Source organism: Mirounga angustirostris, unplaced genomic scaffold (assembly GCF_029215605.1).
Source record: "Mirounga angustirostris isolate CCGP_5_RB_7025 unplaced genomic scaffold, mMirAng1.0.hap1 SCAF_3, whole genome shotgun sequence".
Classification (NCBI taxonomy): Eukaryota; Metazoa; Chordata; class Mammalia; order Carnivora; family Phocidae; genus Mirounga; species Mirounga angustirostris.
In genome coordinates this window covers 130488337-130515325 of record NW_026991711.1, presented here as the reverse complement: position 1 = coordinate 130515325, position 26989 = coordinate 130488337, and the positions used below count along the sequence as shown (strand labels likewise).

The following is a 26989-nucleotide window of genomic DNA, read 5'->3' as shown; positions in this document are numbered from 1 at the left end:
GTTCTGGGATTTTTAATCTTAAAACTAAAAAATAAAAGAAAGGGAAAAAACTGTTTCTAGAAATCTAATGACTTGATACCAGTATTAGAAGTCCCAGATAGGGGCGCCTGGGTGGCTCAGAGGGTTAAGCGTCTGCCTTCGGCTCAGGTCATGATCTCAGGGTCCTGGGATCGAGCCCCACATCGGGTTCCCTGCTCAGTGCAGAGCCTGCTTCTCCCTCTCCCTCTGCCACTCCCTCTGCTTGTGCTCTTCTGTCTATCTCTCTGTCAAATAAATAAATAAAATCTTTAAAAAAAAAAAAAAAGAAGTCCCAGATAAATTCCTTTCCTGAAAACTAAATTTCCTAGAATATATTTGCTAGCCTTACAAGCTTTTTTTTTGTATTTTCTCTTCTATCATGGTAAAAGCCCTTAATCACCTTGTTTGTCATCCAGGAGGATGCTGGGTAGTGGCAGGTTGCCTGAATCTGATTTAACACCATAAATGATCAGAAAGTTAATAAAAAGACAGAAATAGACCTCATGTATACAATCACAGGTAGACTATCCTCAGAGATTCTGTTATTTTAATGTTTGGTGAATTGTAAATTATGTGTTGGCATTGTAAGCACTCCAAGGAAATATTTCTAAATAGTATTTTTTTTCAGGTGAGAGAATACCCTTTATATCATTTGATAAAAGCTCAGTCACAAAAGAAAATGGGTGAAATAGCAGAAGCAATTAAAACTCTACATATGGCAATGAGTTTACCAGGAATGAGAATTGGAGCTTCCTCAAAATCAAAATACAGAAAAACTGAAGTTGATGCAAACCATCGTTTATCAATCTTTCTCGAGTTGGTAGAGGTTCACCGCTTAAATGGAGAACAGGTAAGTCAAGTTTTAATTCAGTGGTTCAGCTCGGAACTTTGTTAGACAAGTATATATATTAGTAGGAAATGAAAAAGCTGAAATTATTTTCTTGCTTAACTGGCCGAGTTTAGAAAATTTATTTCTCATTACTTTGAACCAAGTCATGTCCTTTCTGCAAACCCCTGACGTTAAACATAATTTGCAGCTGGATGACCTTAGGTAACAGTGTGCTTTCATTAGCTACCAGGCAATATAGTAATGCCATCTATGTGTAATCTAATATGAGTAATAATATAAATTACTATGTACCATGAAATGTATCAGTGTAATATGATGTATGTAATAATATAATCTTTGATGACCTTGGCTACCATGAAAGGTAATAATATAACATGGTTATCATTCTGTAGACTCCTGAAAGAGTCACACACACGCCAGCACACACGTCCATGTACACACAAGTGCTACTGGAATCGAATGAAAGTACCAACCTGAAACTCTAGTAGTTGACAAAACGAAAGAACCACTTGATGAATACAGCTTTGGTAAATTCATAGGATGATCGTAAAATCAAATACTTAAAATAATACATATAATAATATAATAATAAGTAGAAAGCAAGCAAGCATGCACTTTTGAGAGAAGAGTTAAAGCCTTATAAAAAATGAGGAACCTGGGGCGCCTGGGTGGCTCAGTCATTAAACGTCTGCCTTCGGCTCAGGTCATGATCCCGGGGTCCTGGGATCGAGCCCCTGCATCGGGCTCCCTGCTCAGTGGGGAGCCTGCCTCTCCCTCTCCCACTCCCCCTGCTTGTGTTCCCTCTCTTGCTATCTCTCTCTCTGTGTCAAATAAATAAATAAGTAAAATCTAAAAAAAAAAAAAAAATGAGGAACTTAACATTTATATCTGTTTTTTAGATTGCAACAGTTGCTCATCAGTTATTTTCATATTTTAGTGGAAATTAAGAAGGCTGTGTCTAGATACTTGCCAAATCTCAAAATAATTTCTATTTCACTAATACATTAACCTAAATATATATTTAAGAAGAACCAGTTCTGCCATAGATAGTTGATTCCAGAATGCACTATTTTTTTTCACATGTTAACATTTCTGAAATCAAAATGTCTTATAATCTCTTAAGTTGAGATGAATCCTAAAATAAATGACATTTTAGATTCATCGAGGTACAGATTTGGAACTGAGGGAATGTATTCAGCTGAGACATAACAGAAATGAGGTCCTGGCATAGGGAATAAAGTAATCTGCTAGTTAATGAAGAGCCATTTGGTACAGGGGAGGATTGTGGACTGGATCCCATCAAGGAGGCAGTAATGAGCATGGCTAAGAGTTTAAGCTCTGGGGTCAAGCTGCCTGAGTTTGGGTTCTGAGTCTGTCGTTTGTTAACTTCTTCACTCTCCAAATTTCAGTTTCCTTGCTGCACGGTGGGGATAATGATAGTAACTACTTCAGAGAATTTCTATGAGAATTAGATGCTGGACGCAAAGTAAATGCTTATTAAATTGCAGTAGCAACAGCTCTCGTGTAGCAACCCCCATTGTCCCGGTCATGAAAACACTTTTCAGCCAACAGATATTTATACAGTCATCTGAATTTGGTCTCTGAGTTTAATTTTAAATTTTTGTGTTTTTCAAAAATCTGTCAATATTTCATGAAGATCCTAACATTTACTGTTCATTCTGGATTTGGAGAAAATCTTCCTTTCTAATGTAATTTGTTGAATATTTTGAAAGAGTGTTATTTTAACTTCATCTTTACAGCACGAGGCAGCAAAAGTTTTACAAGATGCCATCCATGAATTTTCTGGGACGTCTGAAGAATTACGTGTTACCATTGCTAACGCAGACCTAGCTCTGGCGCAAGGAGATGTGGAGCGGGCTTTAAGCATGCTTCGGAACGTTACAGCTGAGCAGCCTTATTTCACAGAGGCCAAAGAGAAAATGGCAGATATTTATCTGAAGCACAGAAAAGAGAAAATGTTATATATTACTTGTTATAGGTAAGTGATTATTTTAACCCATTGTATTTTGACACACTTACTTCTTAAAATTAATCCCCAAATTTCTTTTTTTCTTTTCTTTTAACTGCTTTACCGTATAGACCCTTTCCCTAATATGTTCAACTACCAACCACAATCACACTAACCAAGTAACTCAGTCTCCCTAAGACATAAGCCGTAGTGATTATGATTATTTCAACCTGTGGCTTACTCTGGATTCTTAGCTGTCCTCCTTCCTTAGATGTGATTTCACTTTAATCTTCCTGTTTGGGATGGGCAAGAGCAAGTTATGTGTATTCTAATAGCTTAAGAAAGCTGTGTAATGTAACAACAGTTCAGGGCCATTTAAAGACTTTATTTATTCATTTGAGACACAGAGATTGAGAGAGAGAGAGAGCATGAGCAGGGAGAGAGGCAGAGGGAGAGGGAGAAGCAGGCTCCCTGCTGAGCCAGAAGCCCAATGCGGGGCTCGATCCCAGGACCCTGGGATCATGACCTGAGCCGAAGGCAGACGCTTAACCATCTGAGCCACCCAGGCGCCCCTCAGGGCCATTTTTAATGCTCAGCGTGACAGCTCTAGCAATACGAAATTATGGCTTAGTATATACCACACCAAGGTATGGATTACAAATTTTCCTTGGTGAAAGGGCAGGGACTTTAACAGTTACATTATACACTGGTGCCCTTAGGGGTTATTGGGATACACACATTCATGTGCGTGCGTGTGCATGTGTGTGCACAGACATACACACGGGCTGCTCTTACTTTTCTCCCCAAACAAAAAGATAAACATACAAGCACACACTTTATGTAACAGAAAATCAACATTTTTATCTGTTGAGAACACAGCAACATGTTGATGAATTCAGTCATTGGTTCATCTATATTATGTAAATACCCAAACTTGGAACTCTGCTCAGGTTCTTTGTAGGTGCTGAGTGATTCAAAGAAACTGAGCAGCATCCCATGTATAGATGGATGAACTAGAGGTCCTAGATCATATTTTCTATGATGTTTCCAAAAGATCAGCACTAACTGTCATTTCTCATGATAGAAAAATATTTTAAAATAGGGTCGCTTTGTTTTGGATACTCTCTAATATCATAGTTAAAAGCACAGGCTTTGTTTCAGGCAGATCTGACACATTAGTTGTAGACTTCAGTTCTTCAGCAACATCTATAAAATTATACTTCTCAAATAGTTTTTGGACCAATTGAATGAGAAACCATACGTTGCAATAGCATCACATGATATTTTTGTGCCTTCACTCACATCATTTCAGAATTAGAGATAACAAAACCTGTTTCTGTATAATTGATATGTTTACTGTCTACCAGTACTCTTGTTACCTGCATTTCAGAAAATGGAAAGATTGAATGAAAAAAAAAAAAAAGAGTTGATCTAGCATAAATAATCTGGGTGTGGGTATGGGTAGGTGGTTTTTTTCTTTTACAATGTTACACTGTTGAAAATGTAGAAGGTACTCTGAAGGCTATTGGCTAATTGAAATAAGTGAGCTTACCTTGTATTTAGCTGGTGTAGAAGAAGATACTTGTATTCAGTCTACTAAATAGAGTTGGTCTGATTTCTAGAGAAATTGCTGAGAGAATGCCCAGCCCTCGTTCTTTTCTTCTCCTTGGTGATGCATACATGAATATACAAGAGGTAAAGTTCCTGATGCTACTGAACTCAGATTTTTTTAAAAAATGGTAAAACTCTTTTTTGTGATTAGCTTCATAGTCTCTTAAAAGGAATTTTTTAATGTTATTTAATATATGACAATCCAGTCATCACTGTAAAAGGAAATAACCATTACAACAAAAAAGTTGTTTTCAAATTGAGATGCAATTAATTCAGCACTATCATTTGAAATAGAGATGGTACCAGAAGCAAGTTAAGAGAGTCTTTTAAGTGGAAGAATGAAGAGAGCTAGTGGCCAAAATGGTGTTTACTAATGAGTTACACCTACCAGTAGTGACTGTCACCTCTCTGAAACTGTTAACGTTTCTAGACTTAAATATGTGCTTTATTTGTCTCACTGAGTGAATACTCCAGGTATAGAGCTTAATTATAGAAATGTTGTCCTTTAATGGGATCCAGCTAAGCTGTTTATTCATTGCTTATTTTTTGTATCCGCCAACATTAGCCTGAAGAAGCCATAGTAGCGTATGAGCAAGCATTAAATCAGAATCCCAAAGATGGAACACTGGCAAGCAAAATTGGGAAAGCACTTGTCAAAACCCACAACTATTCGAAGGTAAGCACTTTATATGTTTGAAATATGTCTATTGGATTCAATGTTTCAAACCCTGCTTTATGAGAAGTCTTTAGCAAGCACCGTTTACATCCTGATGGTTGTAAACTCCAAATTTATATTCACAAACAGGAATTTATGTTAAAGACTTTCTCAGTGTCTCTTCATCGCTGCATTTTGCCAAGACTGTTTGGGCCCTGAAGTTTACTTCCGACATCATCTTACACCTAAACCCTGCAGCCAATTACGATGAAATTGCTGTGGTTACATCTTTTTCATTCTATGACAAAGCATAACAGATGTCCTTTCTGTTGAACCAGTTTTGATAAGCTGTGTGCTTTTTTTTCCCCCCTCTAGTACGGGTAGTGGATTTTCCTTTAGTTGTTAATGTCTTGTTCTATCCCTGGTCACTACTGAACATATATACAGCCGCTAGCAGAGTATTTGCATTCACTGAAGTTCACTGGCCTCTGGACTAAAACTGGTAAAAACAGTTTCACCAAGCACTTTTCGTTAGCTGCTTTTCATAAGAAATGCTCGTTGCCTTGTCTGATGTTTGATTGTCTAAGAAAAATGGCATACTTAACTGACAGGCAGGTACATGCCTAAGCTTCTCCTCTAAGTTTTTTCCAATTTTTATATGCTTTAAGTCTGTAATGTATAAAATATCTATGCTTAACACCATTCTCATTGCCTTATTTTCTAACTGAAATGCATTTTGTTTAGGCAATCACTTACTATGAAGCCGCTCTGAAAAGTGGACAACAAAATTATCTTTGCTATGACCTGGCTGAGCTTCTATTAAAATTGAAATGGTATGACAAAGCAGAAAAAGTTCTTCAACATGCTCTAGCTCATGAACCTGGTATGAAAGTCTTTCTGATTTGAAAAATATATATACCATACCTGATAGGTCTGATCTATTTTATTTTTATATTGTATAAATGTTTATTTGTATTCTCAGTATTATATATATTTTCAGTATTATATGTGTGAGGTTGATTATTTCATTTATGAGCATGTCACTCTATTAAAATATTTGACTAATCTAACAACAGATTTATGAAACAGCTAGTTGTGTTATAGAAAGATACTTTACTTTCCAAAATGATATAAAGGGAGTTTCCTTTAAATTACAACTACATCTGATATTTTTATATATCAAGTAAACACCTTTATAATCTTTACTCCTCTTTTAAGTTTTTTTAAAAATTCAACACTCTAAAAGAATATAATGTGTAAGTCTCCAATTTCTCCTGTGAATTCTACTTGCCCTGTTCTCAAACTACCTCCCTAGAGGTAACCATTTTTGTGTTTTAGTGTATTTGTAAATATATAAGTGTAATATGCATAATTTTCTTTTCAAATGGATTGTTTTTCCCATCCTGTAATTTTTTTTCACAGACAGCATGTGCCAGATATCATTTGATGTTAGTACATTCATATCATTCTAATGCCATCATAATATTCTATAACTCCATAGTTTTTGTTTTGTTTTGTTTATAACTCCATAGTGTTTTTTAAACTTCCCTTCAATTATTGGGCATTTAGTTGGTTTTCCGTTCTTTTGATATTAATAAACTATGTTACAGGAAATATCCTAGTATCTCATTCGTTGGTATATACTTGCTTCTATTTCTTAGGAGCAAGATGCTAAGTCAAAAACTACATGCATTGAAAACATAACTGGATACTATAAATTGCCTTCTTACAAGTTTGCTTTTTAAAGATCTTTATTTTAAATTAAAATCTAGCACTTACTCATCCCCAAAATTTAAAGATTACAGAAGTGAATGCAAGTTGTGTTGTCCCACTCTCCAGAGAAAACCACATTTACCTTGTGTATCATTCTCATTAGTGTCCCCACCATGCCTCTCTCTCTCTCTCATGTAATTACCACATTTTTCCTACCAAGATGGGATCATATTGTGCTGCACATCTGCAGTAGGCATTTTTCGCTTAGTAGCTTCTCTCCATGTTGGTAAATGTAGTTCTTCTTTATTTTCTTTAGCACAGGTAGAGCATTCTACTATATGTTGATATCAGAATTTATTTGATGAGTCCCCTATTGATAGACATTTAGATTGAAGAAAAGTTGGAGACAGTACTGAGACTGAGTCCTTGTTTATATACCTCTGTGTGCTTCCTAGAATTGAGTCATGCCCCATGGTTCTTTCTTAAGGCCAAAATGTCCCATAATTGTGTAGTATTAATCAGAGGGGGGAAAAACACTTTAATTTGCATTTTTTTGATGATTGATAAGGCTAGGCATTATTTTATGTCTGTAGATCACATTTTCTTCTAGATGTTTTTGTTCATATCCTTTGTCTTTGACCCTGAACCTCTGATTCATCATCTGTCACCTGTTACTCATTTGGAGACATTTTTCTCCCAACCTGTTCCTTTTTTTGTTTTTTTCAATTGAATTTATTATTTCTTCAGTCAAATAGAATACTTAATTATTATATATACCAGTCTTTTCTTTTTTTGAGTTCTGAATTTCCTATCATGCTCAGAAAAACTTCCCTCATCCTAACATTGTAAAAATATTCTTTTGTATTTTTCTGGAATTTTTATAGAACATTAATCCATGTGCTTTAATCCCCATACAGTTTTTACTATATAGTTTCCCAAATGGAGAACAGTTTTATTTCAGTGCCATGTATTGAGATGCCACCTTTACTGTATAATAAACTTATTTATGTGTATGGCTGATTCTGGGAATCTTCATTTTCTTACCCTGAGTTATTTTGCTTTTGCCTGTGTCCTATTCACTGTAAATGTGTTTGGATACCTGATAAGGTCAGCCCAACTCTTGAGTTTTCTAGTATTTTCAAAGTGGTCTTTTAATTTAGCTTTGAGGAAGTTGGTGTTTAAATTCTTCTAATTTGGGATGCATTTACTACATAAAGTGTTATTGGTTCCGTAAAAATATTTGCCTGGGTCTGTCAGACCTTGCTTGAAACACTGCAGATGGCCTTGCATGTGCATATGCATTTTTGGAAAGGGTATAAAAGAAGAGAGACTCAAGTAGCACGTTCTACTTGTGTGAGTGTTAAGTTTATTACATTTATGTAACATAAATGCTTTCATATAATAAATATTTGTTGAGCATTTCATTATAATTTCCTTAATGTCCACATTTGTTTTTGAGGTGATTATAATTACCCCCATCTTTAAATTAGCAATCTAAGGCTCAGTTTTCTTGACATATCCACCTTCATCTAGCTGAAGTAGCACCTGGGTTCTAATAAGCATCTTAAACTTGGCATGTCTAGTCAGAATTCCTCATCTGCCTCCTCATATCTGTTCCGCACACAGCCTTCTTCGTCTCAAGAACAGCTTCATCCCTCTTAGCCCTTGCTGAGAGCCCCAATCCTAGCCGTCACCCTTGTCCCTGACCATAGGAAATCCTGTTGATTCTACCTTGTGAATATATTCCGAACCCCACTCTGTGCCACTAGTTCCACAGCTGTCGCCTTGTACAAGCCACCATCGTCTCAAGTGGATTCTGGCAGTGACCTTCCAGCTGGCCTCCCTAGCCCGTCCTCAGCCCCAAGCCCCTGCTGTAGCCTCTCTCCACAGCTGCATCACTGAGCGTTTTAAGCAGAGTAGGTCTGCTCTTGTCTGCTCAAGCTCCCTGCCATCTCCCATTTCCCTCAGAGTTAAGCCGAAGTCTTCACAGTGGGGTATGGGGCCCTTCTCATGTGCGCGACATTGCTCCTCTGTCCCACTGTGACAGTCTCCTTGTTCCTTGTGCCGTCTCACAGTTTCTCTTACCTGTAAAGTAGCAATAACAAAACCTGCCCCTCCTGAGATTTTGAAGAAACAATATATATAAACCACTTTGATACATGTGTGGCACAGACCATGCACTGGATAGATACTGGAAGAAATACTATTTTGTTATTTATCTAGGGTTCTTTTATTGCTTTTAAATCACAAAATAATAATACCAAGTATTTAAATAGCACTTATCATGTACTAGAATATTTTAATTGCATATGTGAACTTGTTTCATAACTCACGAACTTTTTTTTTTAAAGATGTTATTTATTTATTTGAGAGAGAGAGAATGAGAGAGAGAGAGAGCACGAGAGGGGGGAGGTCAGAGGGAGAAGCAGACACCCCGCCAAGCAGGGAGCCCAATGCGGGACCCAATCCCAGGACTCCAGGATCATGACCCGAGCCGAAGGCAGTCGCCCAACCAACAGAGCCACCCAGGCGCCCAATAACTTATGAACTTTTTAAATTTTACAACAACCCTCTGAGATAGGTACTATTGTTTCCACTGTTTTACAGATGAAAGAGAAGCACAAAATGGAAAAGTACCTTGTTCAAGGTTAAATAGCTAGTAAGTGAGAAGGCCTAGATTTGAAACCAGACAGATTGCTATCAAAGTCGGTGCCCTTAAAGACCATACTTCATCGCTTGTCAAGTATCTATTATTTTAAAAACAGCAGTTATCTTCTTAATTGCCCATAGCAACTAGTCTGTATTATTTTTTAATGACTTCAGTAAACAAAGATGTTTACAGACTTAAAAAATGTAAATTGAAATTTTTATGTATGTTGTTACATTGTTATCTCTTAATATATGTTTAAGAAAACCTTGTTGTTATCCAGTTCTTTAACTTTTTTTCTAGCTAGTTTTCATCCTAAATCTTTTTTTTTTTTTAATTTGGCCAACCTTCAGTTAACTGACTAAGAATTTTTCAACTTTATTCACTATTGTTCAAAGTCATTCTTCCTAAAGAGCAGTTTCAAAACTTGTAGAAGAATGTAAATGTTCATTGAAGTGAATATTTGTTCCCAATATCTTCTCTCCTAGTAAATGAACTGTCCACTCTCATGGAAGATGGACGTTCTCATGTTCTTCTAGCGGAAGTTTATAGTAAAATGGAAAGACCTGGAGATGCAATCACTTCATTACAACAGGTAAATGTGTTTGGTTGTGAGTGGTTGTGGGGTGGGAGGTGGGAGAAGAAGGCAAAATGCTATGTGTAAGAGGAAGACAATTTATTTCTGCTCAACTGCCACAGAAAATAAGCCAAAATAGAAATAGTGATTGAATGCGAATGGATTGTACTGCTTAAATGTGTTATTGCTAATTAATATAACAATTAGAGCAAGTTGATATTTTTAATCTCTTATAGCTGAGGAAGCTTGGTTTAATAATTTGTGTAAAGCCACACGAATAGGGTCATAGGCAGGATGTGAACTCATTTTTTTTCTCTTTTGCTTATTTATATCTTTCTTAATTTCTCTTAATAATTCGAGGTTTTTCTAAGGAGAGGTTTTATATACATTTGCTTAGATGTATTCCTAAGCAGCTGATGGTTTTTGATGATTTTTCAATTTCTAGTTTGTTAACAATTTTTTTTTTTTTTTAAAGATTTTATTTATTGGGGTGCCTGGGTGGCTCAGTCGGTTGAGCGACTGCCTTCGGCTCAGGTCATGATCCTGGAGTCCCGGGATCGAGTCCGGCATCGGGCTCCCTGCTCGGCAGGGGGTCTGCTTCTCCCTCTGACCCTCCCCCCTCTCATGTGCTTGTTCTCTCTCATTCTCTCTCTCTCAATTAAATAAATGGAATCTTTAAAAAAAAAAAAGATTTTATTTATTTATTTGACAGAGAGAGACACAGCGAAAGAGGGAACACAAGCAGGGGGAGTGGGAGAGGGAGAAGCAGGCTTCCCGCAGAGCAGAGAGCCCGATATGGGACTCAATCCCAGGACCCTGGGACCATGACCTGAGCCGAAGGCAGTTGCTTAACAACTGAGCCACCCAGGCGCCCTGTTAACAATTTTTTTATAGATGACTTAAATTTTATCTACAGCACTCCACAGTTTTCAAGGTCATCAGGTGACTTTTCTCCTATTATTTTGTTCCCGGTTAATGTGGTGTATTAAATTGATTTTCAAATGCTAAACTACCCTTATATTTCTTAAATGTCATTTTATTGTGATTTTTAAAAAGATATTGCTGGAATTTAAAGATACTAGTATTTTGTGCAAAATTTGTATATCTATGTTCATGAAGGTGTTTGGATCTCTAAGACTATTGCTGTTTCTTTAATGTTTGGAACAATTCAGTTAAAACCATTTGGACCTTGAGGCTTCATTGATGGAAGGTTTTTATTAGTGGATTCAACATCTTTAGAATTCAGACTGATTATTTTTAAACTTCTTACGTTAGGTTGAACGGCTGTATTTTTAAATTTGTTCATTATATCTTCTTATTTTTGAATGTCTGCAAGTGCTATAAAAATGTCTTTTTTTATGGCCCTAATATTGGTGATTTTATTTTATTTTCCTTCTACTGTTAATGATCAATTATTCCGGGAGTTTATTATCTTAATATTTTCAAAGAACCAACTTTTGCCTTTTCTGGCTTCATTAAATGTTCTCCTTTTATCTCATTAATTAGTTTCTTCTACTTTCTTTTTGGGTTTGGTTTGTTGATCTTTGCCTAGCTTATTGAAATAGTATGTTAGGTAATGGATTAGTTAGCCTTAGTTCTGTTCTTACTCATTTAAGGTGATAATTTTTCTCAAGCATTGCTTTAGCTACCTCCCACAAGTTTATTATTATTCTGTTCATAATATTCCTCCTTTCTACTTTGATTGCTTCTTTAACCCATGGGTTATTTCCAGGCAGTTCTAATTTTCTTGTTATCTTTTTTTTTTTTTTTTTTTTTTGGTACCTCTTAATCCCTTTCACCTATTTTGTCCATCCCTCCACCCCATCCTTTCTGGCAACCACCAGTTCTCTGTATTTGAGTCCTTGTTATCTTTTGGATATTGATTTCTAGTTTAATTCCACTGTGGCCAAAGACATACTTTGAACAATTCAATCCTTTGATATTTGTTAAAACTTGCTCTCTGTCCTATATTATAATCAGTTTTGCTATAGGTTCCATGTGGATTTGAAATAATGTGTTTCTGGCATTACTGAGTGCTTAGTTCAATATGTGGTAGTTAAGTCAGGTTTGTGAATTGATCTATCCTCCATCTTCTCAGAGCTTGAAGTAGAACATAGAGTACCTAGTAATCCTGTATGCTTTCTAGAATACCACACTACTTGCCACCTTTTGACCTAATTTTCATGTACCCAGAAGAGTTCCGCATTCTCCAAATAATTTATTAAATGTTTTGACTTTGAGCTTTAGCTAACAGTGGGGTGTGTGTATGTGTGTGTAAAATAACATTTCAATAATTTGTCCAATATGTCCAATTTTTTTTATCCCAGTTGTGAATGAATTGAGCTTGGGCCATTTGATTTCTGTGATACCCATCTAAATTTATGATTTCATTACAACATGTCATCTTTAAAATGTTAATATCTTATCCTTAATTGTTGGTATGTTTTATCCTTACATTCTGATCCCATGGTAAGAAAATTATACCTAATCCTAGGTTAGCTACCATTAGCTACAAAGGAAGTGTAATTTCAGTAAATTTAGATGTTTAAAATATTTTAGAAGTGAATTTGGCCCATTTTACCTTTTTATGAATATTACTCGTCCCAGCTGCCCTGGTTATGTGAGTCCTTATGTTATATGAGCAGATATTTCAAGCAACACTAAGAAGAGGATAAACAGTATACATGGTTAGACTATGCTAGTGAACCAAATTCAATTAATTTTAAGTTTATATGTTATAGCACAGAGATTATTCATCTTTAATAAAATTTAAAGAGCCATAAAATTCTTCCCAATTGTTAACATTCTCTGCATTCAGATCTCCAAAAAGATAAATCTTGAGTTACAGTTCCAACAGAAACTTATACATGTAATCATAGTTTTTGGTATTTAAAGCTCATTTATTCAGGAACCATTTATTGAGCCTAATCCCCACAGTGTAGAAATTTAGGAGTTCCATCGTAGTATTTTTGCATAGTTGCTAAACATTTTAGGCAGTGGCAGGACTGCTACATTTAGGGAATCCCCAAGTCTTAATTAATTTACTTTTTAAAAACTTCAGATTTCTGAAATAACTCCACACTTTTCCATCTCTGTCATCTCTTTCACCTTTTAGCCCTGTCCAGCATTATCTTTTGCCCAGACTCCTCCAGTAACCTCCTGACTGATCCCTATCCTCTTCCAATCTTGTGTCATTCCAGGTAGTTCTCCACAACACCAGTGTAATTGGTCTGAAAGGCAGACCTAATCTTGTTATTCCATTGCTTATAAACATGTAGTAGTAACTGCTCTGTAGAAAAAACTGCCCTCTAGAATAAAAAGCAAATTATTTAACGAACTTACCTGATGTAAATTTTCTCTGTATTTCTAGCCATTTTTCCTTCTAATTCTTTAGTCAAACAATAGTATCCCTTACCTTCTTTCCTTCACCTGTAATTCCAAATGTCTGTACTCTGGTTCCATCTCCTTTCTTTTCCCAAACTCAACATGGATGTAACTACCAGTAATTCTTTATATCTCACTTCACCTCCAAGACTAGGTTAGGTCTCATATTATGTACTCCCATGGGAAGTGGTATTTCCCAGTCATAAAACTCCTCATAATTTGCTGTAATTATTTTATTATCTATCTTTCTGCTTATATTAAAATTTCCATGAGAGTAGGTATAGTCCCATGTTTTGTGACCCTAGCAAATGCTTGCCTCATTAGTTTTCTGTGCTGTGTAGCAAATTACCACAAATTTTAGTCGATGAAAACAATACACACATTTGTTTTTTCACAGTTTCTGTGGGTCCATATTCTGGGCATGTGTTAGCTGGGTCCTCTACAAGGTGTCAGGATAGTCAAGGTGTGGGGGCACCAGGGAGGCCCAGTTGGTTGAGTGGCTGCCTTCAGCTCAGGTCATAATCCCAGGGTCCTGGGATCAAGCACCACATCGGGCTCCCTGCTCGGCGGGAAGCCTGCTTCTCCCTCTCCCACTCCCGCTGCTTGTGTTCCCTCTCTAGCTGTCTCTCTCCCTCTCTCTGTCAATTAAATAAATAAATAAATAAATAAATAAATAAATAAATAAATAAATAAATAAATAAATAAAATCTTAAAAAAAAAAAAAAAGATAGTCAAGGTATGGCCAGGGTTGGGTTCTTATCTAGAGACTTGTCTGGTGGAGGATCTACTTCCAAGCTTACATAGGTTATTAGCAGAATTCATTTCCTCAAGGCTATAAGACTTAGGGCTCCAGCTTCTTCTTTGCTTCTTGTTGCAGATCCTAGAGGTTCTCACACCCTAGAGGTTCATCAGCACCCTGCCTGATAGGCCGGCTAATATGACTACTTAGTTCTTCAAAGCCAGCAAGGGAGAAAGGCTGTAGAATGAGTCTGCTAACAAGACAGTCTTACATGATGTAATCAAGGGAGTGACATTCCATCATATTTGCCATATTCCGTTGGTTACAAGCAAGTTACAGGTCGCACCTCACACAAAGGGGGTGATTATACAAGGTAGTGAAGACCAGGAGGTGAGGATCATGTGAGTCCTCTCAGAATCTGTCAACCATGATAGGTGCTTGAAATTTTAGTTGAATGACTGAAAGGAAACCATACATTATTTTAATTTTTTAGTTGCAGGAAAAATTACAGGGAAAAAATCACTTTTGACATATTAAATTAACCATCTTTTCTGTGAAAATAAAATTAAATAAATCATATATAAACAACCCATATGCCATAAAACACTAAGAATTTTATGACTTTCTAACTTTATATAGTTTTAAATAATACAGATTATTTTTGCTTCTTTCACTTAACATTCATTTGTGTGGATTTTTCCATTATGTCTATATAGGTCCATTTACTCTTTGTTAAATAAATGCATGAATGCATTAGTGGATGCTTATTTATACCTCAAAGTTAAATTTTATTGTGAAGGCCTAAAACATAGGATTTCTCTGTCACTTACAATTCATCATATAAAAAGTAATGTGATATTTGATTTTTTAAAAATATTTTATTTATTTATTTTACACAGAGAGAGCACAGATAGGCAGAGTGGTGGGTAGGCAGAGGGAGAAGCAGGCTTCCTGCTGAGCAGAGAGCCTGATGCGGGGCTTGATCCCAGGACCCTGGGATCATGACCAGAGCCGAAGGCAGACGCTTAACCACCTGAGCTACCAGGCACCCCTGAGAAATGTAAATGCATTGACAATCAAGGTTAACATAGTTATTGTAATAGATAATTAAATTTAGTTCTGATCTTTCTGGAATCCAAGGAAAAACATAGGGAATGGTATCAATTCTTGAAGAAAATTTTATTCTGTGTGAAAATGTTTCATAATGATCATTGTATATACTTAACAATAATTGAGCGTTCTTTTATGAAATGCCTTTAATAAGAAATGCAAAAGGATTTTGCCCAAAATATCTGCCCTGATTATTTACCTTTAAGAAATGCAAAGCATTTCTTTGCACCTGGGTGGCTTAGTCGGTTAAGCATCTGCCTTCAGCTCAGGTCATGGTCTCAGGGTCCTGGGATTGAGCTCCACGTCGGACTCCCTGCTCAGTGGGAAGCCTGCTTCTCCCTCTGCTCCTCCCCCAACTCATGCTCTCTCTCTCTTTCTTTCTCCCTCTCAAATAAAATCTTTTAACAAAAAAAAAGAAAAAATGCAAAACATCACAAAATCTAACTTATAAATGTGTTTCTCTAGGAAGTTAAGCTAATGAGGTCTTATCTGACTTTGTAGAGATTTAGTTGATGCAGAGATAAAAATTAGACTATCTAGAGAATGAATTGTATATCTTTTAGACCTAGGGTGACCATAGAATTTATCATTCAAGTCAAAATACTTTTGAAAGGGAAGAAGGCAGAATTAAGCTGGAACAACAGGTATAAAAGGTACTGCGAAATGGAAGGATACGATCACTCTATTTAGACCGGTTGTTTCAGAGTTTTTTGTCATTGAGTGTGTGCATTTGTGCACCTGTGTGCAAAACCATACACACCAATATTTACATATATAAAAAAACATGAAATACACAAATGTGCACATATCTCTGTACTTAAAATAAGCACACATTAATATAACCAAAGTAAAAATTCCATGAAACAGTATCAACCTTCACCACATGCTATATACACCATTATTTTCTAATCTTTCCTCTTTCATTTCCAAAAGAATGCTTATTATGATGCCTTAAATTAATTTTATGACCCGTGGTTCTGAACAATACCCAGCTTTAGACCATCTTCGTCAAATACCAGTTGTCAACCAACATTTTGACAGGAGTCCCCAGAAGGGCTCCCTGTGTGTAGCAGAATGTGTGGCAGATGGTGGGCATTTTACTCTTTGTTAAATGAATGCATGAATGCATTAGTGGATGCTTATCTATAGCTCAAAGTTAAATTTTATTGTGAAGGCCTAAAACATAGGATTTCTCTGTCACTTACAAAAGGAAGGTCTCAGTGTTTCAGAAATCAAACATATAGGTGATAAGGCTGATACTTTTCCCCGTTTAGCAGCCTACTCCACATTCTTACTTTGAAGGAGGCCCCTGCCTTCTTTCTGGGTTTCTATATAGCATTGGACCTCATATAGACACCATCAATTGATTAGTCATTTCCCCATCATTAGACATTTGAGTTGCTTTCAGATTTCTGGTTTTTTGTTGTTGTTTCTTTTTTTCTTTTTACAACAAATAACAGAGATAGTTTTTTCCTTATAACAGATAACGTTTCCTTTTTTCTTCTATGTAATATCCATAATACCTTCCTTTTTTTTTTAAAGATTTTTTTTTTTTTAAGATTTTATTTATTTATTTGACAGAGAGAGACATAGCGAGAGAGGGAACACAAACAGGGGGAGTGGGAGAGGGAGAAGCAGGCTTCCCGCCGAGCAGGGAGCCCGATGCGGGGCTTGATCCCAGGACCCTGGGATCATGACCTGAGCCGAAGGCAGATGCTTAATGACTGAGCCACCCAGGTGCCCCTCCATAATACCTTCCTAAGAGTGGAACAACTAAGTTCAGTAGTCTGGTTAGTTTTATCAAGTTGGCATCTTTTGTTTAGGGTGCTCTCTAGAAAGATTGGACTCATTCGTATGCCATTAATAATATGTGGATGTACTTACTCTCTGAAACCTGCCAATATTTGATTTAATAATTTTTAGATACTAGTTTATTAATTTAATAAACATTTTACATTTCCACTTATTTAATTACAGCATCTAGATTCTTTTTCAAATACTTGTTTCATGGCTGCATTTCCTCCTTCATGAGCTTTCTGTACATAATCCTTCTAACAGTGGGAAAAGACCCAGTAATGTTCTTATACTTTGGTTGGAAAGATACGTGCACGCTGGCTCATTTGCAAACAAGCTCATGTTTAAGACCTTAATTAAGACATTTTCTTTGGATCAGGCTTTGTTAGATTGAGGGCCAGTAATGCTTAAATAGATCTTCTGTACAATTATGCTATGTGTGAGTTATTGAGAATCATTTATTTTCTCTTTCTTTTTTAAATTCTTTTTTATCCTTATTTTTTTTCTAGGCTCGAGAATTACAAGCTCGGGTACTAAAACGTGTTCAGATGGAACAGCCAGACGCAGCTCCTGCACAGAAACACTTAGCGGCTGAAATTTGTGCAGGGATTGCAAAACATTCTGTTGCTCAGCGAGACTATGAAAAAGCAATTAAGTTTTATAGAGAGGCTCTTGTTCATTGTGAAACAGATAATAAGGTCAGTACCTTTATACAGTTTTCACCACCTTTTATTCCAGATGTCGTCTGTCACATTGTTGCCCCAAATGTAAAATTCTTACCAGTTTATTTGTAAAAAAAGAAATGTAATAAAAACACAAGCTAAAAAATAAATATCGTTTCTAGAAGTTCTTTGAAATACTTATATGATGCCTTAATAATGTTAGAGTTTTAAAGTTATTATAGAACAAGTGATATAAAGTAAATCTGCAAGCTCTTTGGTTTTGTTGATATTAATCTGTGTTTTAATAATCACTTTAAAACAATTTCTCAATCTCGAATATCTGGATCTAGATGATTCAGTTCACTTTACTAAACTGTTGTTGTATACCTCTGTATTTCAATTGCTGTTTGGTGCTAGATATGCAAAAAGAGGTGACTACATTGAATCTCTTACCTCAAGTGGTTCAGCATGAGAATAATGTAAGGATAATACTGGTATAGAAAACTTCTTTATGTCTCTGGTTATGTAAATTAAAATCCTGTTACTCTTTCAGATCTTGATAGATTAATTTTTTTAAAAAACTTATATATGGCTAAATACTTCTTTTTTCCTTTTTTTTAAATTTAAATTCTAGCTAACATACAGTGTAATATTAGTTTCCAGTGTACAATACAGTGATTCAACACTTCCATACGTCACCCTGTGCTCATCATAACAAGTGCCCTCCTTAATCCCCATCACCCATCCCCCCCACACACACACCTCCCCTCTGGTAACCAGCAGTGTGTTCTCTGTGGTTGAGTCTTTCTTGGTTTTCCTCTTTCTCTTCTTTTTTTCCCTTTGCTTGTTTGTTTTGTTTCTTAAATTCCACATATGAGTGAAGTCATATGGTATTTGTCTTTCTCTGACTGACTTATTTCATGGTGTGGAACAAAAGACAGCCATATGTTAGAATTTAAGGTTTTAAATTGAATATTTTAAAATGAATACAACTCAGATGTAAGGCAGAAGTAACCTTTAAGGCATAACCAAACAGGTACCTTGTTTAGTGGTGGCTGAGGAAGTTGGAATCATGGTTTGAAATCTGAAGCATACCTTAGAAATCATCTGCTCCAAGCTTTTTATTTTTCAAATGGGAAAACAGGTTTAGAGAGGTAGCAGGGACTTAGGCCCATCGTGGAGAAGCCTGGACCAGAATCGAATCCCTGATTTAAGACCGGTGTTCTTTTCACAGTGCTTTGTGTCTCTCTGCCTTTCGAGTGAGTTGCTACCTGTTTTTCCCCTTTTTTTCCAGTGTAAGAGAAAGTAGAGCCGAACATAGCCATAGCTTTCCCGCCTCTCAGGCTTGGCATTTTTATTGCAATCCGTTCTGATCAACTAAGACGTAATCCGTGTCCAGACATTTTCCTTACTCATGTTTTATTCCAGACAGTCTCTGACTGATGCTGCGCTTTTTCTGTAGATACTGTTGGAGCTGGCACGATTATACCTGGCGCAGGATGACCCCGATGCCTGCCTGCGGCACTGTACCCTCCTTCTGCAGAGCGACCAGGACAGGGAGGCTGCCACCATGGTCAGTCCACGAGACTTCAGTGCCATAAGGGCCGTTGTGTTTTATATTCCATGGGGAAGTTTTCAGTTTTACCAGATAAAACTAATACTAGAGAGACCTAGCTCATGTTGGCTTTTGGAGGAAATAATATTTTTAACATTATTAGTTCATTTTACCAGTAAAGACCAAGAGTCTTTTTGTTTTATAAGAATGGTAAACCTGGGGCGCCTGGGTGGCTCAGTTGGTTAAGCGACTGCCTTCGGCTCAGGTCATGATCCTGGAGTCCCAGGATCGAGTCCCGCATCGCGCTCCCTGCTCGGCAGGGAGTCTGCTGCTCCCTCTCATGCTCTCTGTCTCTCATTCTCTCTGTCTCAAATAAATAAATAAAAATCTTTAAAAAAAAAAAAAAGAATGGTAAACCTGATCAGATCTTTACTTGCCCTGGCGGGCCTAGTTAATTTTTCTTTATGCCGAAGAGGATACTTGGTCAGGAGGAGTTCATGTGATAAAGCTATAACTTGCTAAAGACTAGGTCTTAAGTACTTACCCAGACATGCTGAACTCCGTTACAAGTTTCTGTGGGACTTTGGAGTTTCAGAGGAAAACTTCATATATCATTCTAAGATGGTGTGTTTCAGAGATTTGCTTTTGCTTTCTCAGTTTTGCCTGGGTTGAGGTATTCATTAGCTTTCAAACAGCTACATAGATGACAGTGTGTGAGGTTCACTGAAAGTTATAACTAAAAAGAAATATAAAAAGTATCCCTTTTAAAACACACAATAAGAAAGGCTCAGTAGATTTTGCTCATTTTAAATTCTTTTGAAATATTGAGGGTTTAAGAGTGTTTTGGTTTTTTTTAAATCTTCCCGTCATTTTAGCCAAGTCCAGGGAGGCATCCTTTCAATGATAACACATAGAGTGTGCAATTCCCTTCAAATTTCTGTTTTTAAAATAACTACTTGGAACATATTTTCTGCTAAAAATAAAGTTTTGTGAACAGAGCGATCTGTTTCACATCCTTAATTTTCTTCTGTTAGGCTGATATCAGTGCTAATTTGCTTAAGGTATACTTGAACTTTAAATGGCTCCTTTTTATAATCTTTGCCCCCCTCGTGTTTTTTGTATGTGTTTGCATAGCCCTAAATCTATTTGATAGGAAAGATGTGTTTTCTAAAACATAATGGCAATATTTTTAGAACCAACTTTTACCTTTACAGATGATGGCAGATCTCATGTTCAGAAAACAGGACTATGAACAAGCAGTGTTTCATTTACAGCAGCTTTTAGAACGCAAACCAGGTAAATATCCACTGATTATGTTTTTTTCTAATGCATAATAGCCTCTTTTTGGCTATTATGGAAACCTCGGTTGAATCCAGCTGTCTACTTAGTCCACACTTGCCCTTGAGCAGCAGAAATAGCTGTAAGGAAAATGCAACAGCATGGACTGGCCTCGCCTTAAATGATGACCACAGACCCCAGTGGGCCCTCAGATGCTGCCTGGCTGTCCTGCTGTATTTCTCTAATGATTTCGCTCCCTCTAAGTACTTTTTACACTTTCTCCTCCCTCCTCAAACCTCCAGTCCACTCTGCCCCTTCCTTGTCCTCAGCTAAAAATGTTGCCTCCTACTTGAGTAGGAAAATATGAGCAACTGAAAGAGAATGTCTGCATCCACCTGTCACGAAGTCTGCCTGCTCCCAGCCATCGCCCTCCCCAGGTGTGCCATCATCTCCCCATGGGCTCGGGACGCCACCCCTCACCTCCTAGAGCGCTTCTCTCCTGACACCTCTCTCTCCTGCACCACCATTGTTTCCCCTGTCCGCACACAAACATGCTAAATACGTTAATAAATAAAAACCAATTCTTAACCCTCCTCCCAATGATGGCTCCATTCTTCCATCTCCCTTTCCAGCAAATTGCCTCGAAGCTGCGGCCCCTCAGTCTGCTCCGCTCCTGCAGTCCAGGGAAGCTGCTCCTGCAGGGCAGCCAGCCGCTTCCGTGCTGCCAGGCCCACGTTCAGGTCTCAGCAGTCCGCCTGCTCGGCCTGCCGTCGTGCTTATTAGCACAGCTTCTCCCCGCCCTCCGGAAGGACTTTCTCCACTTGTCTGCCGGGGTGCTAGGCTTCCCTGGGTTTTCTGCTTTCCGCTGCCCCACCCCTTTGCTCGATCTGTTTTCTCTTTATGACCTGTAAATCTCAGAACGTTCTAGACCTCGGCTCTTGAACTTTTTCTCTTTTTTTATACATTCAGCCCGCTGGGTGACTTCATGCAGGCCCGTGGCTTTAACGTCCTGTGTGCGTGCCGGTGTCTTGCAGATGTGCATCTCCCGTCCTGCCTCACACACACCACCGTCTGTTTACGTTCCCACTTAGGTGTCCCGGAGGATCTCCAGCTTAACATGCCCACGGAGAACGGCTGATCTTTCTGTCCCTTCAAATCCGCTCCTTCTCCATTTCTCACCTCAGTAAATAGCAGCACCATTTACCCACTTTGTCAGGCCCTAATTCTTCCAGTGGCCTTTGGCTCATCTTTGTACCGCATGCCGCCTGTCAGCAGATCCCTCTTTGCTCTGCCTTCAGGGTCTGTCTGGGATCCCATCACCTTTTACCTCCTGCGCTGCTGCTGCCACCGGGGCTCAGCTGCCCATCATCAGCTCTCCTGTCGATTATTACTGCTCCGTTCTCGTAATGCACCCCAGTTTCTGTTCCTTGCCTCTGGACAGTTTAGAAATGCTTTCAGCTGAAAGTAGCAGAGCCTCCCCCCCTCGAAATTCCAGTGGCCCAAATAATTATGGCTTTTGGTCTTTCTCTTACGTGAAAGAAATTTAAAAGTAGGTTATGTAGGGAGTAGCACGGAGGTTCCACAGTATCATCAGGACGCCTGAGTCCTCTGCCTTTTTCTTCAGTCGTCACCAGCCTAACTTCCGTTCCGAGGATCACCTCACGGTCCATGATGACTGCAGCTCTAGCCTCAATGTTCCAGGGCCTGGATGGGGAAGGAAGGCTGGGATAGAGGTGGGCCAAAAGGCATAGCTCCCCAGGGAACCACCTTTTTTTTTTTTTTCTTTAAAAAACTCCTTTCTAAAAGCACCTCCATGGCTGCCAAAGATGGTGGGAAATGTCATCCTTTACCTGAACCCAGTGCCACGTTGTATAAAGTCAGAATTCTGGTAGTGAGGAAGAAAGGGATAGTAGATGTTAGGTAGGCAACAGTCCGAGCAGGTTAGTGCCCAGAGACTTTAGAGTTGCCCTTCCCCCTTCCTGAATATGCTTCTCCCAAACAGCCCGGTGGCGGCTCCTTCGTTCTTTCAGGGTGTGGCGCCAGAAGGCCACTTCCTGAGAGCGCCCTTCCGCGGCCATCCTGTATCAACAGCACCTCTTACTGCTCTCCATCTTTCTATCTTGCGTTTTGTTGTTTTATATCACCCTTGTAAAACAAAACAAAACAAAAATTATAAATCATTGAACATAAGCATCAAGTGGCCACGAAGTTTGTCTTCGTTGCTGTGTTTCCAGGATTTAGAACCGTATCTGGCTGGCTCGGTGCTCAGTGAATATTGAATAGAAAGAAGAGTGGAAGGAGCAAAGGAAAGGAGCGAGGGGAAGGAAGGGGAAAACAGGAAAGGAAGGTAGAAACAGTAATGTGCGTTACTTATGTTTTTACCAAGGAGAATTTGAAGTCCCAGGGGAGTCCTAGAGCTGTCATTCAGTTCTTGTAAACCCTGACGCCTCCGTGGCGGGATGATCGGGCAGTCAGAGCTGCCTGGTTCGGGCGGCGTGGACACATGGGACACACATTATCTCCTTCAAGTAGGGCAACTCAAAGCACCAGCTGTCCTCTCCGTGTCGTACTTACTAATGTTTATACCTTTAAAAAAGTTTGTATTTGAGAACAACACTTTCTGCTTACGAATAAAGTACCCCTAGCTAGGGTCAAGATTGAAAGGAAAAAGGTCCTATCTGTCTTTGTAGTAATATCAACATTTTTCTTTGTATTATTTTTATTGTCTTTTTAAATGTTCACCCACCTCTGGATTGCCTCAGGCCATGCGGTTGTTTCTTGGCCTTGTTGGTCCCAGCTTCTGCTCCGTGTTGGTTACATCAGCACCTTACCTCTTCTACTCTCTAGGACTCCAAAATACAGGCCTGTCCTACCCGCCCAGTTGCCCAAAGTGGATTCTTGCTTTCTTTAAGTCTAAGTTATTTTTCTCATGAGTTCCTCTCCTGGGTTCCAGACTCAGTTGTGTCCTTTTCTTCTCTGAATTGCCTCTTAAGGGGATATACATACTATTTACATTCTGTCTTAAGCTGTTGGCATATTGTAGCACTTCCCTCTGAGAGAATAATCCAACCTGGCTTCTTTAAAAACACACCTCCGCCCTTGCAAATCTTTTAAGCCATTGATGACACTAGTGTGTGTTCACATGGAAGATTTGAAGAAGCCCTCATCTGTTGTGTGAATTTCATCTCAGCCAGGTAACTTAGCATCAGCATTCTTTTAAAATAAATAATAGTCAAATTGGCTTAGTCGACTGGAAACTTTGGACTATTTATAAACAAATACGAAGTAAATTATTTGTAAGTTTATCAGTGTAAGGATCTTGTACTCCAGAAATATCAAGTATCAAATGACATACATCCACACCTCCCAATCTTTGCGTGTTTCTTTTTCCTTTTGCCTATAGTGTACTTTGCCTTCCTTCTTCTTCTCTGTCTTTCCCAACACATAATCTAAAATCTACTCACCCCTTGCCAAAAACAAAAGCCTAGGTCTTACTACCATCACCTACGACGTTTTAAGATGCCTTATGTGATGCCTCAATTTGCCTGAGATGGGGGGATCTCCTGGACAATGCAGGACTTCTGATCCTAAAAGAAAGAAAGTCTCAACCACCTGGGAGGAGTTGATCACCCCAATCCTGGAAACTTCATCCATACCTCTTTATCTCTTCTAGCGTTTTTCTGAAAATATGTATGCATACATTTGTCTTCTCCATGAGACTGCAAACTCCTCATGTTTGCAGGGATCATGTCATACCCATCTTACATCCCTGGCGTCAGACACATTGCCTGACATGTAAGATGGTACAGAAGAAATGTTAATTGGTAGCATGGATCAATGAATGACTCAAATACCTAGTCATTTAAAAATACAAAATGTTAAGATTGTCGTCTATGTCATATTTTATGTACTCTATGCTTTATTCCTAATAGGACTCCATTCACAGATCTGTTTTATCAGAATTATGTATCTATACTTTCTGCATGAATTATAGGTCATCCTTAGCAGCACATGTTATACCTTAAATTAATGCTGTATTTTAGCTTACTTCAGAAATGTACTGTCTAATTTGACTTAACCTAGCTAGTAGAGAATCCTTCTTATAGATAGAATTACTCTTCTCTTGACAGGTGACACTTCTTCTCTCTCAAAATCTCCACATCATCCTGGGTTTTCCCTCCCCGACACTAACTGCTGAACAAGTCCCATCAGTTCTCTGTGCTGAAGAGCCTGCTGTCACACGCAGGCCACCCTGTCCTAGCCCCTGGCTCAAATTAGGGCCACTATCCCCTCTGACCCAGCCCGGTGCAGTCACCTTCCAGCCTCTCATTTCTTGCTGCCCCACACCTTCATAGGACTGTCATATCACTTTTATAAATCAGAAGCTAGTCCTTTGCTTAAAAAATTAGGATGGCTCTCCAGGGTAGAGTCTAAAATCATAGCATTATTTTGAAAATAAGATGGCCCTAAATTATTGGTCCATTTGTATTTCTCAGCCCTCTTCCTCCACTTTAATATCTAGTAACCTTGGACTTAGCAGCACTCCCTGGGCTCTGCTGCTCTGTCCCTGCACACACCATCTGCCTCTTGGAATGTCTTTGTCTGTCTGGCAAGATCCTCCTCTTAGCCTTCAGGCTGCCCACAAGTCTGATTCTGTGCGAAACCTCCTGCCTCCTCCAGGCAAAGGTGAAGAATTCCATGCGTTGTAATTCCCTTGCACTTTATTCCTGCTGCATCACATCACACTGTATTTTGATATTTTCTCACTATCCATCAATAAGTATGGGCTATGTATTTTTAGAATGTAATACATTTCAGTCTTCAATGGATTCCTTAAGTACAGAAATTTGCCTGCTGTCAAATTTCATGGTTAACTAAGAGACAAGTTAATGTAATTTGATCTACCAGTGGTAATTATAATTTAAACTAATAATACATTTCAGTAATATTAGAAGGTGATAATTATTACCTGGCCTCCCAAGGTTGACTTTAGATAATATTAGCAATATCATGCATCACACATATTAGCAATATCATACAAAAAAACTTTAGCCTGAAATTTTAACCTTTATGTCCTGCCTAATCCAATACAGCTTCTAGATTCTGTGACTTTATTCTAGGTAGTTATCCCTAGGTCCTATCAAAACTTTTGGAGTTGTAAATATTCCTAATGACCATTGTATTTTTAAAGCTCTTTCATGACCTTATTTTATTTGGTTTCAATGACATTTTGAGGGTCAAGATTATAATTCTCTTTTAAGAAAATAAGTATTTCTTGACTCAGAGAATTTGAATAATTTGCTTGAATTTGCATAGCTAAAATACAAGACCGATATTTGAATCCTCTCTTTCTGAAGCTATAGTCTTATCATCCTCTGCTTTTTAGTGATGCCAGGAGGCAGGAAGAACAAAATCTTGATACCCAAGTTTATAGGTCAAGGAAGATGAATGATGATGTTGTCATCATAACCTGGATTATCTTGACATCATACAATAGAGTAGATACAAAGCCTACAGAAGTTCTTTTTTTAAATATTTTTTATTGCGATAACATAAAATACATAACATAAAATTTCCCATTTTAGCCATTTTTTTTTTAAAGATTTTATTTATTTATTTGAGAGAGAGAGAATGAGAGGGAGGAGGGTCAGAGGGAGAAGCAGACTCCCTGCCGAGCAGGGAGCCCGATGCGGGACTCGATCCCGGGACTCCAGGATCATGACCTGAGCCGAAGGCAGTCGCTTAACCAACTGAGCCACCCAGGCACCTCAAACTAATCTCCGTCCATTTTAGCCATTTTTAAGTGTACAGTTAAAGGACATTAAGTACGTTCAAATTATTTTTGTAACCATCACCATTATTCATCTTCAGAACTTTTTCATCATTCCAAGCTAACATTCTGTACCTGTTAAACACTAACTCCCCCTCTTCTCTCTCCCCATCCCCTGGCAACCACCATTCTACCTGTCTATGAATTTGACTCCTATAGATACTTTATATAAAGTGGAACCATATGGTATTTGTCCTTTTGTGCCTGGCTTATTTCACTTAGTAGAATGTTTTCAAGGTTCATTCGTGTTGTAGCATGTGTCAGAATTCCCTTCCTTTTTAAGGCCAAATAATATCCCGCTGTGTATATATACACCATATTTTTATTTATTCATTCATCTGATGATGAACTCGGGGTTGTTTCTACTTTTGGCTACTGGGAGTAATGCTGCTGTAGATACTGGTGCACAAATATTTGCTTGATTCCCTGCTTTCAGTTCTCTTGAATATATACCCAGAAGTGGACTTGCTGGATCATATGATATTTTCTCTTAGAACATAAAATCAAAGATAAATTGCTTAAAAAGTTTTTGTGTGTTTTAATTCTCACCCTACAAACAAGATCAGCATAGCTTATGTAATGGGAATTTTTGCAAAT

At 38.0% G+C, this 26989-nt stretch overlaps 1 protein-coding gene across 8 annotated transcripts in view; it reads left to right on the top strand.

The window, feature by feature from the left end:
• TTC21B (tetratricopeptide repeat domain 21B) overlaps window positions 1-26989 on the top strand; it is a 94064-nt gene that overhangs the window by 31154 nt on the left and 35921 nt on the right. For all 8 annotated transcript variants that reach the window (XR_010410173.1, XM_054506157.2, XM_045868701.3 and 5 more), the window contains exons 14-22: window positions 647-868; window positions 2629-2867; window positions 4460-4532; window positions 5014-5124; window positions 5848-5986; window positions 9952-10058; window positions 17577-17765; window positions 19192-19302; window positions 20499-20580. Coding sequence is in view for 7 of the 8 variants with exons in the window: in XM_054506157.2 (XP_054362132.1) it covers window positions 647-868; window positions 2629-2867; window positions 4460-4532; window positions 5014-5124; window positions 5848-5986; window positions 9952-10058; window positions 17577-17765; window positions 19192-19302; window positions 20499-20580 (1273 nt within the window). In the remaining variant the exon portion in view is untranslated. The remainder of the gene's footprint in view (window positions 1-646; window positions 869-2628; window positions 2868-4459; window positions 4533-5013; window positions 5125-5847; window positions 5987-9951; window positions 10059-17576; window positions 17766-19191; window positions 19303-20498; window positions 20581-26989) is intronic.